The 18,540-nt window shown below is 45.5% G+C and overlaps 1 protein-coding gene across 1 annotated transcript in view; it reads right to left on the bottom strand.

The window, feature by feature from the left end:
* Positions 1 to 18,540, bottom strand: part of LOC139304592 (5'-AMP-activated protein kinase subunit gamma-2-like) — a 36,478-nt gene that overhangs the window by 5,817 nt on the left and 12,121 nt on the right. Inside the window, exons 5-16 of the mRNA XM_070928524.1 lie at positions 11,101 to 11,327; positions 8,463 to 8,511; positions 6,692 to 6,801; positions 4,249 to 4,330; positions 3,093 to 3,151; positions 2,859 to 2,904; positions 2,466 to 2,520; positions 1,242 to 1,414; positions 762 to 935; positions 639 to 676; positions 395 to 541; positions 171 to 264 (exon numbers count right to left, since the gene is read on the bottom strand). Of these exons, the coding sequence (XP_070784625.1) occupies positions 171 to 264; positions 395 to 541; positions 639 to 676; positions 762 to 935; positions 1,242 to 1,414; positions 2,466 to 2,520; positions 2,859 to 2,904; positions 3,093 to 3,151; positions 4,249 to 4,330; positions 6,692 to 6,801; positions 8,463 to 8,511; positions 11,101 to 11,327 (1,254 nt within the window). The remainder of the gene's footprint in view (positions 1 to 170; positions 265 to 394; positions 542 to 638; positions 677 to 761; positions 936 to 1,241; positions 1,415 to 2,465; positions 2,521 to 2,858; positions 2,905 to 3,092; positions 3,152 to 4,248; positions 4,331 to 6,691; positions 6,802 to 8,462; positions 8,512 to 11,100; positions 11,328 to 18,540) is intronic.

The raw sequence follows: 18,540 nt of genomic DNA, 5'->3' as shown, positions 1-18,540 counted from the left end.
CACACAGCTCTCCATAAAGGCCCGCCCTCAGCTGCTCACATCATGCAACTCTGAACAACCATGTGACTCCTGAATGTAGCATTACCTGTGGCTAACGTTAGCAAGCTAAGAGCACAACAAGAATAAGACCATGGAGTTACTGGGAGGTGTGTGTGTGTGTGTGTGTGTACCTGCGGGGGTCAGAACCAGCGCCTGCAGGATGTCAGACAGAGAGACGATGCCGACGATACGAGACTCCTCATCAACAACAACCAGCCTGTGAACCTGCACACACACACACACACACACACACACACACACGTAAAATAAATCAAATCCATTGATCAGCTAATCAATTGTTCGACTAATCTCTTCTATGCTCTCACCTGCTTGTGTATGTGTGTGTGTGTGTTACCTCAGCCTTCACGATGCGGTCCACAATGGTCTCCAGTGTTTCCAGTTTGTTGCACTTCATGACTCCTTCAAAGTACTGGGATCTGTGTCTGAGAGCCTGAGTGACCGTCACGTCCAGGTTGTTGTACGTCTTCTCTGCTGCCAGGTTCTGTACAGACGGACAACACTCAGGTTTCCTCCGCTTCTTCAGACAGTGAACACAACATAAATAGAACATAATGTTAACAGAACGTAGATTTACTCACAATGACGTCAAACTTGGAGTAGATATCCACCACTTTACCTGCAAACACAGACAAGAAGACGACATGTTCATACAGCCTGTGGACATGACATCATATTCTAATTTTGTTGTTGCCGATGGTTACCGTTGTGGTCGACGACGGGCAGGGCGGAGACGCGGCGGTGCGTGAAGACGGACAGCGCGGTGATGAGCGGCGTGTCGGGGTGGATGTAGGCGATGTTGGCGTACGTCCCCACAGCCAACTCCTCCAGAGTCTGCTTCATGAAGGCCGGCATGGGCATCTCACACACCTGACACACACACACACACACACACACACACACACACACACACACACACACACACACACACACACACACACACACACACAGCTGGATCAATAACTGCTGCAGAAGATCAGAGAGACACACTGTGTTTCGTTCATTCAGCCATCTGTCCACCAGGGGGCACTACTGCGCGTTGTTAAAATATAGTACAATAAAATGTAATGCAGTATACTATGACCATTATAGTACAAAGTGTATACAGTTACTGTGTAGTTTGGACCTGGGACACAGCAGGAGTCAGTGTGCACTTAAACATGAAACTATACAAATCAAGCACTGCAAGCTGATTGGCCCGTAAACATCCCCCCCCCCCAATGGACTCACAAAGAGCTGCAGGAACTTGAGGATCCTCTTGTGAGTCAGGATGTAGAGTGCGTTCCCGCTGACCGGATCAATGACAGGAAGCCGATGGATCTTATTCTTTATCAACGAGTGCACGGCGTCAAATATACTGGGGGGTGGGGGTGGGGGGTGGGGGAGAAAAGAGTTCATTACTTCAGAGTTACAGGAATGCTGCTCGTCTCGTTTTCCTCCTCTCTTCTTCTATCCTTTCTTGTTTCCTCCTCTCCTCTCAGTATATTCTCAGCAGGTAATCAATGATTCAGTGATGTCTGAAGAGTCTAGATCAGGGGTATTCAACTAAAGGTCGAAGAGGTCCAGTTAGAGAAAATGTCCTCAAGCAAAGGTCCAGAACATCATCATGTCTAACTTGTGTTGTGAGTTAGTGTGATATATATTGAAGTAGCCTAGTAGTTGTATCAACGTCTGCATGTCATCAACAACTGACTGTCAAATCTAATAAAGAAAGTACAATTCAAAAACATTCTGACAATATTTATTGTCACTTAACATTGAACTCTACAGATATATAATACTGTAGATATGTATAATGTTCTTCTCTCATTAAGTAAAGAAGGGCTGCATTTAAAAATAAAACAGAGAAAATAAATAAAATAGCTTTAGAAAAATTGTGCATCTTCAGATAAAATGCTTAATTTTATAAAAACTAAATAAAGTGTAGCAGCAGCTTGAGTTTCCCTTTTTCTTTGTTAACTGTTTCACATCTTAACAGTCTCAACCAATTTCACAATAAATAATGTGTCTGCTCTCCCTCCCGCTCACTCGTCTCTCCGTCTTCTCTCCCTGTGTCGTTCACTCGTCTTATCATCAGTCTCTCGCCTCTCACCTCTCGTCTGTCTGTATTCAGAGTCGCAATGTTTATCTCCTGGAATGCACAGATTTGATTGGCTGAGTAGCGTCACGTGGGCTGGCGTAACTCGTATGCAATTGATCTTTCTTGAGCCACTAAACCAGCGCCGCAAAGACTAGAAAAGCTGCGCCGGCTAAAATAGAAGCGCCCCGTCAAAATTTAAAATCCCTTAATAATTTATTGATTATAGGTCCGGGTCCGTATAGGGCGGCGTCTGTTAGTGACCCATGGTCTAAAGCCAACTCTGTATAAACACACACACACACACACACACACACACACACAAAGGTACCTGGCATCAGGTGAGATGTGGACCAGAGGTTTGAAGGTCTCCTGCAGGTACAGCTCTGTCAACAAGGACGCAGGAGGTCTTTATTACCAACATATGAAACAACACGTGCTCAAGTTCTCACTGCTGCTGGTGATAAATATGTGATTTTAAATATGAAGAGAAGTCAAACAGGACACCGGCTGAAACATTAGAGAGAAGTCTAATTATCGGGACACAAATAGACCCAGACTGAAGGCCCCCTGAAACTGCCATATGAGAGCCAGCAGGCCCCCCTTGTTTTAACATGTAGCTCAATGATGTGGGGCCTTTATTCGGAGGAGACGAGGAACACTTCGTCCGACTGTCAGCGTGTTAAGATCTGGGGCTGAGAGAGAGAGATCAAAGAGTTTTTACCTCTCCACGTCTCGATCTTATGTTCCTCCAGCTCGTAGATCTGGACCTGACAGGGACAGAGAGACTTTATCTTCACACCTGAACACAGGCTGAGCCAGGCTAGCTGTTTGCCCCTTTTTCCAGTCTTTATGCTAAGCTAAGCTAACCAGCTGCTGGCTGTACAGACATGAGAGTGGTATCAGAGAAGAGGAGAGTGTGTGTGTGTGTGTGTGTGTGTGTGTGTGTGTGTGTTACCATGGGGGATTTATAGTATCTGGTCAGGATGTTGATGAAGTCTGTGATCGTCAACATGCCTGAAAGACAGAGAGAGAGACTGCTAAATATAGAGTCAGACAGTCAGTCAGTCAGACAGACAGGCAGACGGTCAGTCAGGCAGACAGTCAGTCAGTCAGTCAGACAGACAGACAGTCAGTCAGACAGTCAGTCAGTCAGTCAGTCAGACAGGCAGACGGTCAGTCAGGCAGACAGTCAGTCAGACAGTCAGTCAGACAGACAGTCAGTCAGTCAGTCAGACAGACAGACAGACGGTCAGTCAGGCAGACAGTCAGTCAGTCAGTCAGACAGTCAGTCAGGCAGACAGTCAGTCAGTCAGTCAGTCAGTCAGACAGACAGGCAGACGGTCAGTCAGGCAGACAGTCAGTCAGTCAGTCAGACAGACAGACAGTCAGTCAGACAGTCAGTCAGTCAGTCAGTCAGACAGGCAGACGGTCAGTCAGGCAGACAGTCAGTCAGACAGTCAGTCAGACAGACAGTCAGTCAGTCAGTCAGACAGACAGACAGACGGTCAGTCAGGCAGACAGTCAGTCAGTCAGTCAGACAGTCAGTCAGGCAGACAGTCAGTCAGTCAGTCAGTCAGTCAGACAGACAGGCAGACGGTCAGTCAGGCAGACAGTCAGTCAGTCAGTCAGACAGACAGACAGTCAGTCAGACAGTCAGTCAGTCAGTCAGTCAGACAGGCAGACGGTCAGTCAGGCAGACAGTCAGTCAGACAGACAGTCAGTCAGTCAGTCAGACAGACAGACAGACGGTCAGTCAGGCAGACAGTCAGTCAGTCAGTCAGACAGTCAGTCAGGCAGACAGTCAGTCAGTCAGTCAGTCAGTCAGACAGACAGGCAGACGGTCAGTCAGGCAGACAGTCAGTCAGTCAGACAGACAGTCAGTCAGTCAGTCAGACAGACAGACAGACGGTCAGTCAGGCAGACAGTCAGTCAGTCAGTCAGACAGTCAGTCAGGCAGACAGTCAGTCAGTCAGTCAGACAGTCAGGCAGACAGTCAGTCAGTCAGTCAGACAGACAGACAGTCAGGCAGACAGTCAGTCAGTCAGACAGTCAGGCAGACAGTCAGTCAGTCAGTCAGACAGACAGACAGTCAGATAGACAGACAGTCTTACCTACAAAGCTCTGTTTCTTGCTCTCCCACAGAGGAGCAGCTCTCACTCCATTTGCCACCAGAGCAAAAAAAGCTTTCTTCACCTGAAACAACAACAACAACAACAACAACAACAACATTAATAATGATAATAATATATTCTAGTAGAGGCGAACCTGTAGAGCTCAAACAGGAAGAAGTGAATGAATATGTTTTAAGACTTAAGACTTTTAGTCTGCCTGTCTCTCTCTCTCTGCCTGTCTTTCTCTCTCTCTCTCTCTCTCTCTCTCAGAGTGCATGCTGGGAGATTGTGGTGTGTGAGTGAGACGCTGAGTGAGTGGATTTCGTACTTTTTTTCGTTTATTTTTTTCAGTAATATCTTTAATTTAAAGTAGTTTCTTGGTGGTAGTTTACTTTAATTGATAGTTGGAGCACTTTTGTGGTTTTTGGGGTTTGTTTGGGGTTTTTGGGGTTTGTTTGGGGTTTCCTTTGTCTCCTGCCGGTGTCTCTGCTGGCCGGTGTCTCTGCTGGCCGGTGTCTCTGACACCATGGTAAATGGAGACTTCTCCAGGTTCATGCGGAAACATGGTATTAAGATCTCCGCCGGTTTCCCGTGCAGTGTGGAGGACATCGGGCTGGCGGTGGGGGACAGGGTTGGACACGGTAGTGTCAGATCGGCCGCGCGGATGAACGGCGCCGTCGTTATCTTCCTGGACCAGGTGGACAAGGTGAACCGCGTCATCGAGACAGGTATTTCGGTGAACGAGATGTTTGTGTCGGTGTTGCCGCTGACGCAGCCCGCAACCAAAGTTGTTTTGTCTAATGTCCCTCCTTTTATTACCGATGAGTTTCTCAGTAGAGAACTCTCCAGACACGGGGAAGTGGTTTCCCCCATCAAAAAGATCCTGTCTGGATGCAGATCTCAGTTACTGAAGCACGTGGTGTCTCACCGGAGACAGTTATATATGATACTGAACAACCGGGACGAGGAGCTCAACCTCCGCTTCCACCTTAAAGTAGATGATTATGACTACGTGATATTTGCAACCTCATCGGTAATGAAGTGCTTTGGTTGCGGTGAGGAGGGACACACCGTGAAGGCCTGTGCGGGGCGCGGTGATCCGGCTCGGCCTGGCCCGGGGGGGGCGACCGGCGCTGAGGCGGGGCCGCCCGCAGCGGAGGATTTTACATGGTGCCGTCGCCTCCAATGCTTTTATTTCTGTTCTTAATCCTGCTGTTTTTAACAAGTGTCCATTCTGTGATCTCCGCGAGACTGTCTCCCATGTTTTTACTGAGTGTCAGAGACTCACGGAGTTCTTCACTCTTCTAACGTTGGTTTTTAGTCTCTTTGGTGTGAAGTTTTCTCAGAGTGTTTTTATTATGGGAGCTGGCTACAGAAAGACAAACAGAGAGAAGTGGCAGCTCCTAAACTTCCTCTCAGGAGAAGCAAAGATGGCCATATATATAAGCAGGAAGAACCGGGTGGAGAACCGGGAGGGACAGGAGGCCAGGTCAGTCTGGCTCTGCAACATCAGGGCCAGACTGACGCTTTTAGACAGCGCTGGTGCTACGGAGACATCGTCTGTTCTGTTAATAACGATGAATTGCATTTTGCACAGGTTTTTACTGGATAACTTATTTTTAATTAGCACTTTATTGAGTTGTCTGTAAATATGTGAAGTATGTAAATAAAGTGTTCATCAATCAAATCTCTCTCTCTCTGCCTGTCTCTCTCTCTGCCTGTCTCTCTCTGTCTCTCTCTCTGCCTGTCTCTCTCTGTCCCTCTGTCTCTGTCTGTCTCTCTCTCTGTCTGTCTGTCTCTCTCTGTCTCTCTCTCTGTCTCTCTGCCTGTCTCTGCCTGCCTGTCTCTCTCTCTCTCTGTCTCTCTCTCTGCCTGTCTCTCTCTCTGCCTGTCTCTCTCTCTGCCTGTCTCTCTGCCTGTCTCTCTCTCTGTCTCTCTCTCTTCCTGTCTCTCTCTCTGCCTGTCTCTCTCTCTCTCTGTCTCTCTGCCTGTCTCTCTGTCTCTGCCTGTCTCTCTGTCTCTGCCTGTCTCTCTGTCTCTGCCTGTCTCTCTCTCTGCCTGTCTCTCTCTCTGTCTGTCTCTCTCTGTCTGCCTGTCCCTCTCTGTCTCTCTCTCTGTCTCTCTGCCTGTCTCTGCCTGCCTGTCTCTCTCTCTGTCTCTCTCTCTCTCTGTCTCTCTCTCTGCCTGTCTCTCTCTCTGCCTGTCTCTCTCTCTGCCTGTCTCTCTCTCTCTCTCTGTCTCTCTCTCTGCCTGTCTTTCTCTCTCTCTGTCTCTCTCTCTCTCTGCCTGTCTTTCTCTCTCTCTCTGTCTCTCTCTGTCTGTCTGTCTGTCTCTCTCTCTCTCTCTGCCTGTCTCTCTCTCTGCCTGTCTCTCTCTCTCTCTCTGTCTCTCTCTCTGCCTGTCTTTCTCTCTCTCTGCCTGTCTCTCTCTCTGCCTGTCTCACCTGCAGCGTGGTGTCGAACACCACCAGTTTGGAGCTGGTGGGGATGATGTCGTAACACTTGTGACACTTCATGAAGCGCATGTAGATGTCTCTCTCCGACTCCTCTGACGCTGCACAAACACACAAAACATGTTGTCATCATCATTATCATCTTCATCATTGGTGATTCTCAGCTGTTTGACTGATGGTTCAGTCTGTTTGTGCGTTAAAGACGTCCAGAGACAGTTGAACCTAACTAAACTGGCTAGCTTAGCAACACGAAGGATACAAACAACCCATAATGCATCACTCCGTGTAGGAGACACTCCAACAGAATATCTGATGTTGTGAACATGTGCTATAAGACAGCCCCCTTTCTCAGCCATCCTGTCTGTCAGTGTGTCTGTCCTTCTGCCTGTCTGCCTGCCTGTCTGCCTGCCTGTCTCTCTGTCTGTCTGTGATGCACATAAACGTCTTTGTGAACCTGCACAGAGGACCTGGTACCAAGTTAAGACCAGTCGTCCACACCGCCCCTAGTCATGAGACAGTGACATCACTTCCTGTGTGTTCGGACCCCAAAAACTGCTGAGTCAGAGAAAGTGAGAGTAAACAATGGCTCGATTATTATTAGAGTATTAACAACGTGTGTGTGTGTGTGTGTGTGTGTGTGTGTGTGTGTGTGTGTGTGTGTGTGTGTGTGTGTGTGAAAGTGTGTGTTGGTCACTGCCTAATCTCCACGGGCCAGTTGCCACGGTGACTTCAACAGATCAGCTGAGCTTGTCTCTAAGCTGTCTGTTGCCATGACAACAGACAGCTGGTTGCTCAACATCTGCCTGTGACTCTCTGCCAGGTGTCAACCCCCCGTTACACTGCAAAGCATTCTGGGAACAGGAGGATGCAGGTTCTATCAAACAAGCACATTGTCTCTTCCCTGACCGACAGATTCAGTCTTTTTAAGAAGTCACATGACGTAAAACTCTGACTGACGAATCATGTGACAATGAAGTCATGACTTTTCAACATGACTCAGATCAGTTTCTGTTTTAGACGAGACCAAAATGAAAATGATGTAAGAGAACTGAAGAGACACAGCAAGGGGAACAGGTCACCTCACGAGGAACCATACCCATCTTTCTACTCAGAATCCATCTTTCTACCCAGAATCCCTTGCATGTCTGGGGCTATTTCCTGTAGCTGCTGGATTTTGATCTCAATCTGTTTTTAGATCATCAGACTGATGAAGGTCAGAGTCCTCGTCTGTCTGTCCTACATGTTCACCGTCCAGGAATAACTCACAGCCTCAGTGTGTGTGTGTGTGTGTGTGTGTGTGTGTGTGTGTGTGTGTGTGTGTGTGTGTGCGTGCGCGTGTGTGCAGCTTGTATTAAAGGGGAATCTGTTCAATCTGTGAATGATGATCAACTGTTGGCTCAAATGACTGAAGTTTAGGGGGATCAGCTCAGTGTCGCCCCCTGCTGCTCGCCCACAAATCCCTTCATTTACAAAGAGGAGGGTGTGACTGAATAAGTGACGACTCAAAGCAGCTGTGAATGTTGTGTGTGAATCACAGCCTGATTTATCTTCTTCCTTCCTTCCTTCCTTCATCATCATGAACGCACACACAATGTAGTTTATCTTGACGCAGTCCCACACACACCGTCCTACTGCCCAAAATACTCACTAGAGCACCACATGTGGATTCATCCGCCGCTGAAAATAGTCCCTACAAATGCACTATTTCCTGCTGTTAGTTTGATAAAAACTACAATGAGCAGCTGTTTCTGGAGAGTCTTACCGGCATCATCAGGGTCCGGCTGCTCCGACATGCCGTCTGCAACCTCCACCTGCCGACAACGCAGCACAAACACCGTCAGTCAACAAACTACAGACATTTTCCTGACTGGTATTGAGTTGTGACAGAGGAGGGACACTACATGACTTGTTTTAATTGTCATCTATTTGTAATGAAATTGTGGCAGAAAAAAACGTTTTGGAGACGAAAAAACTCAAAATAAATCATTTAATTTAAAAAGTACCATCAGCAGAATGAACACAGATACTTTTAAAAACATGTATGTGGACACCTCAGTCTGTGTCCTTTTGTTCTGGGCCTTTAGTTCCAGTGAAGTGAAATCTTAATGCTGCAGCATACAAAGATCATTAAAGAGTTCTTTCAACCTGTGACTTCTAATAAATCAGAAACTTCAGTTTTCACTTCAGAGTTCTGTTTACAGTGGCATCACATTCGCAGACACATCATGTTTAGTGCTTTTCAAACTAATAGCGACCATATTTAATGTCCTCACTGTGTGAAATAAACAGCATTTTTGTTAATGGATTCATTATCTAACCAGGTGAATTGAATGCTGATTTAAAGATCCGCCTGGTTGATTCTGACAGCAGCTTTAAAAAATCCTTTATTATGAATGAAATATTTAACATTTCGGCACACAGATGAAGGTGAAAGGTGAATAAAATCTGTCAGAAAATGGAAAAAAAACTAAAAAATATGCTAATTATTTCTCCTCAAACTGCTCTGAAATTAAGTCGTGCAGTAATACATTCAATTATTAAATATAAGGAATACATTTAATATGCGGCCTTGGCGGAAGCACATTAGGGAAATTTGAGACTTTAAATTAATCGATTTAAAGGAGCCTAACTTTAAAATAAACGGGGGTGGGGCAGGTTAGGAGGCGTTAAGGTAATTTTAGCTGTTTTTAAAAGGAGCCTGGTGTTACGGATCATTAGGTAATCAGGTAATCGCGTCTCCATTTATTAATAAGGCGAGTGTGACAGCAGCCGATCGTTAGATTTACATGTTGTCACTAACATTATGAAGTGACATCGTCTTTAATATTAATATGATGAAGTGAGAACGATTTTTGTGATAAAAACGTACATTTTGGAAGCTTCTTCCGCCGCTGCTGCTGCGGCTAAATCACTGATGAAATGTATGAGACGTTAGCTAACACCTACTTGACAGTCGCCGTTCATTAAACGCTCCTTTCCTCTCCGCTCTCTGCCTCTTTGCGCTGATGTCGAACTCTGGATTTTGAACCGGGAATCAATAAAATATTCACGGCTCCATCTTGTGTCTCTGCCCGGCTGGAAGGCTCTGATCTGCCGATAAACGGCCGTCTTCTCTCGGTAAAGATCGCCGCTATCCGCCGCTCGGTTTCAGGTTAAACAGCAGCCGCGACCACCGGAGCCGCAGCAGCTAACAAGTTTACAGAGCTAAAACGCTTTACTTCCGGTTCGACATTTCACAACAAAACATGTTGTGGCGATGACGTTTAACCAAAATATGATCAAAACCAGAGAATTAGACAGTGATGGAAGAAGTATATATATCAAGATCCTGTACTACAGTAAAAGTACGAATACCACACTGTACAAATACTCTGTTACAAGTAAAATAAAAGAGATGTTTTATTTCCTCTATGATAAGTCATTTGTTCAGTTTCCACTTGCTCGTTGTTATAAACGTATTATTTACTAACTTCTGTTATTAATTTGGTCCAATGTTCAAGGTACATGCAAACTAAAGAAAAGGTAATAACAGAAAACTTGACAGGATGGTAGCTTCATGACGTCACTTCCAATCAGCTGCTGGTTTTATTCATTCCTCTTACATTCAATCTGAGTCACAACGAAGAAGAAATATGAAAACAGAAAAGTGTCAAAGACGTTGTAGGAATTCAGTTCCTGTTTCATTGCTGCATTTTCAGTCCGTCCTCTTTAACAACCCGCTTCAAACTAAACTGTATTAACAGTCATGTCATAAATCTACAACCACTAACTTCTGTAATGTTAGTTTTTGTTTCTTTTGTAACTCTATTTTCGTGCTTGAATGTCTTATTATGAAAGCACAATTTCCGGTCCCGTTCTCGTTACCTGTGTGAACTTCACGCTGCTTCAATGTGTCAGCGACACAGAACCGAGCGTGCCCGGAAACAGCCGATCAGATCCGAACACAGCCGAGGTTCCGTCTGTTCTGACAGCTAAATGTTTGTCTCGTTTCAGAGCGAAATATTTCACTGGTTTGTTTGTGTGAGCAGTATTTGGACGTAGCAGACACAGTCCTGGTAGACTAGTTTGTAACAAGTTGTGATCGTCGTGACGACAGATAAAAGGACTCTTCATGTCTAATTCTTGCGTCTTGTATTGTGACACATGCAGTTTTCATTAAGTAGGAATGTTGTGACTATTGATTGAGTAATCATTGATTGTATGTATTGTAATAAATGTCTGACTGTGTACTGAAAACAGCTCTGGTCATGTGGGCCATGCTATCTGTGATAAACCTCTGTGCAGCGTCTGATCTCAGATCTGCTACTGGACTTCCTGAATTGTACTTCATGTGTCTGAAGCATCACCTCCTGCTGAGTCACATCATGACAACAAGCAGCCAACAAACACTCCTCACTCACCAGCCTCCCAACAGGAAGAGGCGGAGCCAGAGGAGGAGGAGGAGGAGGAGGATGGAAGCAGGAGGAGAAGCGTGGTCCAGTGTCGGGAGGCGAGGAGAAGGAGCGCAGCCTCCTGGTCTCCGGACGTCTCGGCTCCGTCAGGTACGTCTCCAGACGGAAAACACTCACCTCCTCCTGACGTGGGAGAGAGGGAGGAGGGGGAGGAGGGGGGGAGGAAAGGCTGTGGGCTGCGAGGAAAGAGGGAGGAAGAGGAGGAAGTGATGGAGAGAGAGGGATGAGAGGAAAGGAGGAAAACAGGAAAAAGAAGATAGAGAAAGAAGAGGAGAAGGAGGGATAAAGGGGGAGGAAAAGGAGGTGAGAAAAAGAAAGGAGGGATGGAGCATACAACAAAGGGGGGGGCGGAAGAGGAGGAGTCAGGATTGAGATTGAAGAAACATCGCCCTCTGCAGGAAACACTGACTCACTGCACACCACACACACACACAGATGCAAACACACACACACGCACCACACACACACACACACACACACGCACCACACACACACACACACACACACACACAGATGCAAACACACACGTCTCTTTCTCTCTTTGTCTGTCTGTCTGCCTGTCTCTCTCTGTCTGTCTCTCTGTCTGTCTGCCTGTCTCTCTCTCTGTCTGTCTGCTTGTCCCTCTCTCTCTCTCTCTCTGTCTGTCTGTCTGCCTGTCCCTCTCTCTCTCTGTCTGTCTGTCTGCCTGTCTCTCTCTCTCTCTCTCTCTCTCTGTCTGTCTGTCTGCCTGCCTGTCTCTCTCTCTGTCTGTCTGTGTGTCTCTCTCTCTCTCTGTCTGTCTGTCTGTCTGCCTGCCTGTCTCTCTCTCTTTCTCTCTGTCTGTCTGTCTGTCTCTCCCTTTCTGTCTGTTTGCCTTTCTCTCTCTCTCTCTCTCCCTCTCTGCCTGTCTCTCTCTCTTTCTCTCTGTCTGTCTGCCTGTCTCTCTCTCTCCCTTTCTGTCTGTTTGCCTTTCTCTCTCTCTCTCTCTCTCTCTCTCTCTGTCTGTCTGTCTGCCTACCTGTCTGTCTCTCTTTCTCTCTGTCTGTCTGTCTGTCTCTCTCTCTCTTTCTGTCTGTTTGCCTTTCTCTCTCTCTCTCTCTCCCTCTCTGCCTGTCTCTCTCTCTCTCTCTCTCTCTCCCTCTCTGCCTGTCTGCCTGTCTCTCTCTCTCTCTCTCTCTCTCCCTCTCTGCCTGTCTGCCTGTCTCTCTCTCTCTCAGTGTTGCCAGATCACGTCGTGTTTGTGGGCAAAGTTTGCAAAATGTGAATAATGTCGGCAACAAACCCAGACACAGAACAGTAAGTACAGACAGTGTGTGTGTGTGTGTGTTGAATAATGTAGGTTACCTTGTACCTCTCTCTCTAACACACACACACACACACACCAATCTGTTAATAGGACGCTCTGCATGGTGTGTGCAGAAACATGAACAGACAGGCACTTTAACAGATTAACACACACACACAGTAGAATTAATACTCTATGAGGACCGTCTAGTCGCTAACCTTCATTCTCTCAACTCATTTTCACGTTTAAACTAAAACAAGTTGTTAAATCAAACCGTTCCTCCTCAGTGTGTCTCTTCCTGATGTAGCTGCTCTTGTGACAGACAGATAAAAACAGAGGAACACCAGGTCCTACATTTCCCACAATGCACTGGGCTAGTGTCTTTCTTTCCCAGGTTCCTGCAATTACAGTTTGTGATGAACATGAAACTCTCAAGAAGCCTGTGGACGTGATGAAGGAGAGAAGTCAACTGCGACTCCCAAGATGCCTTTCACTAACAAACATCCAATCACAGAGCTTCACAGTGAGTCGTGTGTCCCGCTATCAGTGAGCTGAAGCTAAAGATTACACTGATTTTAGGATATGAAGCTTTAATGAATTCACATTTAGATTTTAGGTCAATTGCTTTGTCCTCAAATTCAACAACAAATTCTTCTCCATAGCAACAGCAGCTGAGGCTCATGGGTATTGTAGTATTTAGAGCCATCCACCAAACTGACAGAAACAAAGTGTAATTAATTCAAAGTGGTGGTCAGAACATAAACCTGTATGAGTTTCTAAGTAAGAATCAGTGAAGAGGTAGAAGACTGAAATGGGACTACAGAACAGCGGGAAAAAACTTCCAGAACCAGCAGCTCCGCCCACTTTATACCTCCATTAGACTGTCCCAGCATAATGACATCACTATGACATCATCAGGGCTGAAGAAGACTTACTGACCAATAAACTGCTCATCATGTGCAGAATCCAAGTTTATCTAATTTAGAGAACTGAACTCAGACTGACATTTGTTGACAATAAGAAAAATATTAAAGCCCCTCCCAACTAAACCATATATACAGTCAACGTATGAACTAGCAGGAATACAGAGATAACTGCTCCCCCAGCCGAGTCAGTGAGCCTTCAGCTCCAAGTTGCATCACGCTTGGACCCCCTAAACCTGCTTACAAGTTTGGTTTAAACATGAAACTATATATTTGTGAGGTGTTTTTAAAGATTTACGTTATGTCAGTAGGAACCAGCCTGAGCCAGACTGAGCTGTGATTACAGGGAGATTACAGCACAGTGACATTAACCTCATCACAAACAATGATTATAGGTTCAGTTTTGGTGGGAAGAACAGGTCTGCTGTGGTGGCGTGACGCACACTGACACACTCAGTCTGTTCGCGTCCACCTGTGCAGCGATAACAGGATTACATTCGTTTTTTAGCCTTTTCTCTTTGTTCCTGCTCTCACGGTTTCAACACAGTTTCAGTGAAGAGAACAAGATGGTGTGCAGACTACAAAGACAGAGATGTTGGAGAGATATAAGAAAGGCTATGACAGCAGTCTTAAAAGCTGCGATGTGTCGAAAGCCCCTGAACAACTACTAAATGGACCTTACATTGAAATTGTTTCCTCAGCTGCAAGCATGAACTTTGAACTACAATTCCCTAACTAGGTAACTCCATGGACTGATGAAGATCATGTGACATGATTGAAGGCTCCTCAGGTTTGCTGCTAAATGGTGGGCAGCTGCTAGGTTGCTGTGTTATTGGTGGTGTTACTGGATGGTTGCTGATGTGTTGCTAGGTGGTTGTTAGGGTCTTTGGGTTGGTTGTTGAAGCTGATGGTTGCCAGGTTGTTGTTGTTCTATCTGAGATAGTTGCTATGGTGATTCTGAATGGTTACTAGAGTAAACAGTGTGTTTATTAATGGTGGTGATGCTGGATGGTTGGCAGTGGGTAGTTGTTATCTTAACGCTATGGTGATGTTAGTTAGCAGGATGTTGCTCGGTGGTTGCTTGGTTGTTGCTATGGAATTAGTAGGTGGTTACTATGGTGTTTTCACTAGTGTCACAGTAAAGTCAGTCAAAGACATTGCTAGGTGTTGCTAGGTAGTTGTTAGGGGTGGTTGCTATGGTGATTCTGCTTGGTTGCTAGTGTATACTGTGTTTCTATATTTTATGTATAAATCAAAGCCAAGTGTTGGCGTAGTCTTTTTGCTTACTATTGTCCAGAGGGCCGATGGGTTCTGACCTCCCCCTGGTCATCCGTCTGAACTCGTCTCTCTGCCTCCGGTCCGTCTGTCCATCCCCCTCCTCGCTGCAGGACGTCCTGCGTCCCGTCCGTCTCTGCAGCAGCTCCCTCCTCTTCCTGTTGGACAGAGGAAGCAGTTGGACGTAGAGGATCCCGCAGGGCTCTGACCGTCGCCGCAGCGCCCGCCTGTCCGCCTCCCTCTGCCTCCTGTCCATCTGTCCTTCTGCTCTGTCCTCCACCATGATCCATGATGCAGACTTCCTCCTTTCTTTCCCTCTGCCCGTCTCCATCCTCTTCCTGTCTTCCCTGTCCTCCTCCTCCTCCATGTTGGATTCAGACCTCCTGCGTTCTTTCTTCCTGCCGCTCACGCTCTTCTTCTCCTTCATCCTTTCCTCTTCCTCCATCTGTCCACAGGGTTCAGACTTCCTCCTTAGCATACGTCTCTGTGTCTGTCTGTCTCTCCTGTCTGTCTGCCTTTCCTCTTCCTCCTCTTCCTCCTCTTCCTCCTCTCCTCCTCCGTACGGTTCACTCCTCCTCCTCCCCGTCCATCTCTCCTTCTCCTTCCACCTCCTCAGCATCAGGCTGCTCAGACGCTTCATCGCCATGAAACCAGTTCATTCAACAAATACGGAAAACAAAATGAAACAAAATAAAACTAAAACAGAAAGCAAAAGCCTTAAAATTATAATGTGTACGAAATAACACAATCTTCCATTTCCAAAAGAAAATGTTTTCATGAGCAAAAAAACTTAACTTGAGATGAATCAGTCAGTTAGTCAGAATGTTTATGTCACGAACCAAAATGAATTGAACTAAATCAGCTTTATTTAAACAGTGGATTAAACTAAACCAAACTAAACTAAACAAAAAGATCAATTCAACAAATTAAGATAAATCGAGGCATCAGCAATAGAAATCAATCAAATTAATGATTAAACAGTAAATCAAGTGAAACTTACAGCAAAACTAAACTGAAGATTCAAATATGTTATTGAGCTTAAATAATAAATCAATTAAACATTAAAGTAGAGTTCAAATTTAACCAAAGTGAACTAAAATATGTAAATGTGTGCTGGTTCACATGAAGAATCCAAATAAACTAATTAAAATGACAATTAACAGGCTTCATCTGCAGTGAGCCAATCATGAGGCTCTCCTGAAAGAAACCCTGTTCTGATTGGCTGCTGCAGGATGTTTAATAAGTGAGTTGTATTGACGTCCTTTATTGAAGCGTTTTAGTAAAGCGAGTCAAACTAAATCTCGTTTCTTCAGACATTTCGGCCAACGGAACCAACAAACCTGAACTTTGAAAAGTGATCTGAGAGCTGAAAGTCAAACATCAGCCGAGTGAAGTGAAACGTCCAGAAACACCCTCAGTCTGTAAAATCCTGTCGTACATCCAGTTTGCTCTTCAGTGCAGACAGACAGGCAGGCGGGCGATCAGGTCAGACAGACAGGTAAACTGGCAGTAAAAGGTCAGTTAAAGCGTTTGTCCAGCAGCAGAGTCCTCTGAGTGTTTGAGCCCTGCAGAGTATCACAGTTCACTCTCTGTGCTTATGGTGCTGAGTGTGTGTGTGTGTGTGTGTGTGTGTGTGTGTTTGTCTTGTTGCCCATGTTAGCCACACCTCCCTCTCCTGTCTACACTGCAAAAAATGCAGAAACTAATCAGCTGCTTTTAAAATGACTCTTTCTGTCAGTTACTGTAAAGTCTGTCAACTGTCCAATCAGAGCAGAGTATGTAAATCACATGTTCAACACACGCACACAGAGAGAGAGAGAGAGAGAGAGAGAGAGAGAGAGCGAGCGAGCTACAGCTTGATGAGAGACTGACGACTGCTTTATATGTGTGTGTGAGCACATACTCAGCTTATCAGGCTCAGCTGTGTTTTAACCTGAATGCTAATGTTAGCATGTTAGCATACATTAGCATACATAATGTTAGCATACATTTTAAGAAGTAGCCTATTCTTTGCCATGTAACATGTAGCGTTTAGCAACAGCATGCTAAAGTTTAGTAGACAAAAGTCTAGAAAACCTCGACTGAGAGAGATTCAGATCTGTGTTGACCAATCAGAGAGCGTTTGGACGATGATGTCTCTGTAACAACTTTCCTCGAGGTTGAGTTTACTGTATTTACTGTTGTGAATCATCTTTGTTATACAGATTCATTTCGTTTTTTATACTTTACGTTTAATGTTATTATTATTATTATTATTATCATGACACACGTTTTACACCTTTACAAAGGGAGCTCCATGCTACCTGTGTACATTAAAAACAAGCTGTATAAAATAAAGCTCAGCAGCTACATGTCCTGTTTGATTCCTGAACCTCTGCCATTTCTTTCAAATTTGAAAATGAGAAGACCAATGATGACGCAGCAAGCAGCACCTTTGTCCAATCAGATGCAGGAATGGTTGATATCGTCTGAGAGAACTGTTCCTAGTCTGTTTCCTGTAGTCAGTCGACAAAATGACATTTGTTTTGTCTCAAGATGATTCGTCCATGGGCTTATAAGACCTTCAAAACCTTGGAGAAATACAGACGGACTTGTTACGACAGATACTTTTTGCAGTGTGCCTCTCTCTCTGTCTGTGATGACAAAAACAAAAGCACTTTCTCTGCTCCATCTGGGCCTGATGTGCTTCAGTTGGTTTATTAAAGGATCACAGTTACAGAGATTATGAGCAGATAATAAAGCGGCAGCTTTCTAATATCAGGTCACTGTTTACTTACAGAGCAGCAGGGCTCCAGAAGAACACACACATCTACTGTTACTGAGGAATCACAAGGAGTCAGCAGCATATTGCTGTTTAACTATAACTAAAGGTTTAGAGGGAGAGTCATCCCCAGGTTCCTCATTTCATGGCAGCAGACCAACAGTTGTTGAGATATTTCACTCTGAAGAACATGTGATCCCCACAGCCGTAAAAACACACAGCGTTGTCTCCAACTGGATCAGAGTTCTTATACACACATAATGACAAAACAAAACTTTACAGGGTCTCTGTGACGAACCTGCAGGGGTCACTGGGTCAAATTCAAAACTGTTGATCAGCTTTCAAAAACCCACAAACATGTTTAACACACCTGATACCGCTGAGGTCAGCTCAGGATGCCTGACTCTGCACTGCTGCATCATGGAGCATCAGAGCCTTCAGTGATGCAGCTTCCTGTAACCCTCGAGGGACCACTACGACATGCACAGAGGGTCATGTGACCGACGGAGGCAGCCAAAGGCATCGTGAGGCTACTTGTCAGTAGCATTGCTAGCTCAGCTACTTGCACTGTAACAAGACTAAGAGTCTGCAGCCATGCTAGCAGCTATGTGACGCTGTACCTGAGCTAAATGCTAACACCAGCATACTAACATGCTCACAGTGACAATGCTGTTTACCATGTTCACCATGTTCACCATCTTAGTTTAGCGTGTTAGCATGCTAACATTAGCTAATTAGCAGTCAGTAAACACAGAGTCCAGCTGACGCTGATGAATGGTTGGTTTTTGGTATTGGACACAGACACAACATGTTGACCTGATGATGGCGCTAGATGAAAAGTTATTATACATACTACTTCACTCAGTGTGTGATGCCACAAACTGTCGTTTAAGGAGGTGAATGATTCTTCTAAAAGTATTTCTAGCATCTGATTGGCTGTGGAGTGAAAACAGCTGTGTGTGTGTGTGTGTGTGTGTGTGTGTGTGCGTGAGCTAGCTGCCAAAATTTCTAACTGAAGAGATGCCAAGTTCAGCTTCCGGAAATTTCTACGGGAGGGGCAACGAGGAGCTGAGTGTGTGTGTGTGTGTGTGTGTGTGTGTGTGTGTGTGTGTGTGTGTGTGCGCGCTTTAATAAAAGCAACAGCTAAGCAGATTTAATACTCTAAA

Source organism: Enoplosus armatus, chromosome 21 (assembly GCF_043641665.1).
Source record: "Enoplosus armatus isolate fEnoArm2 chromosome 21, fEnoArm2.hap1, whole genome shotgun sequence".
NCBI classification, from domain to species: domain Eukaryota; kingdom Metazoa; phylum Chordata; class Actinopteri; order Centrarchiformes; family Enoplosidae; genus Enoplosus; species Enoplosus armatus.
The sequence above is the reverse complement of the archived record's forward strand: the minus strand, read 5'-3'. Positions and strand labels throughout refer to the sequence as shown.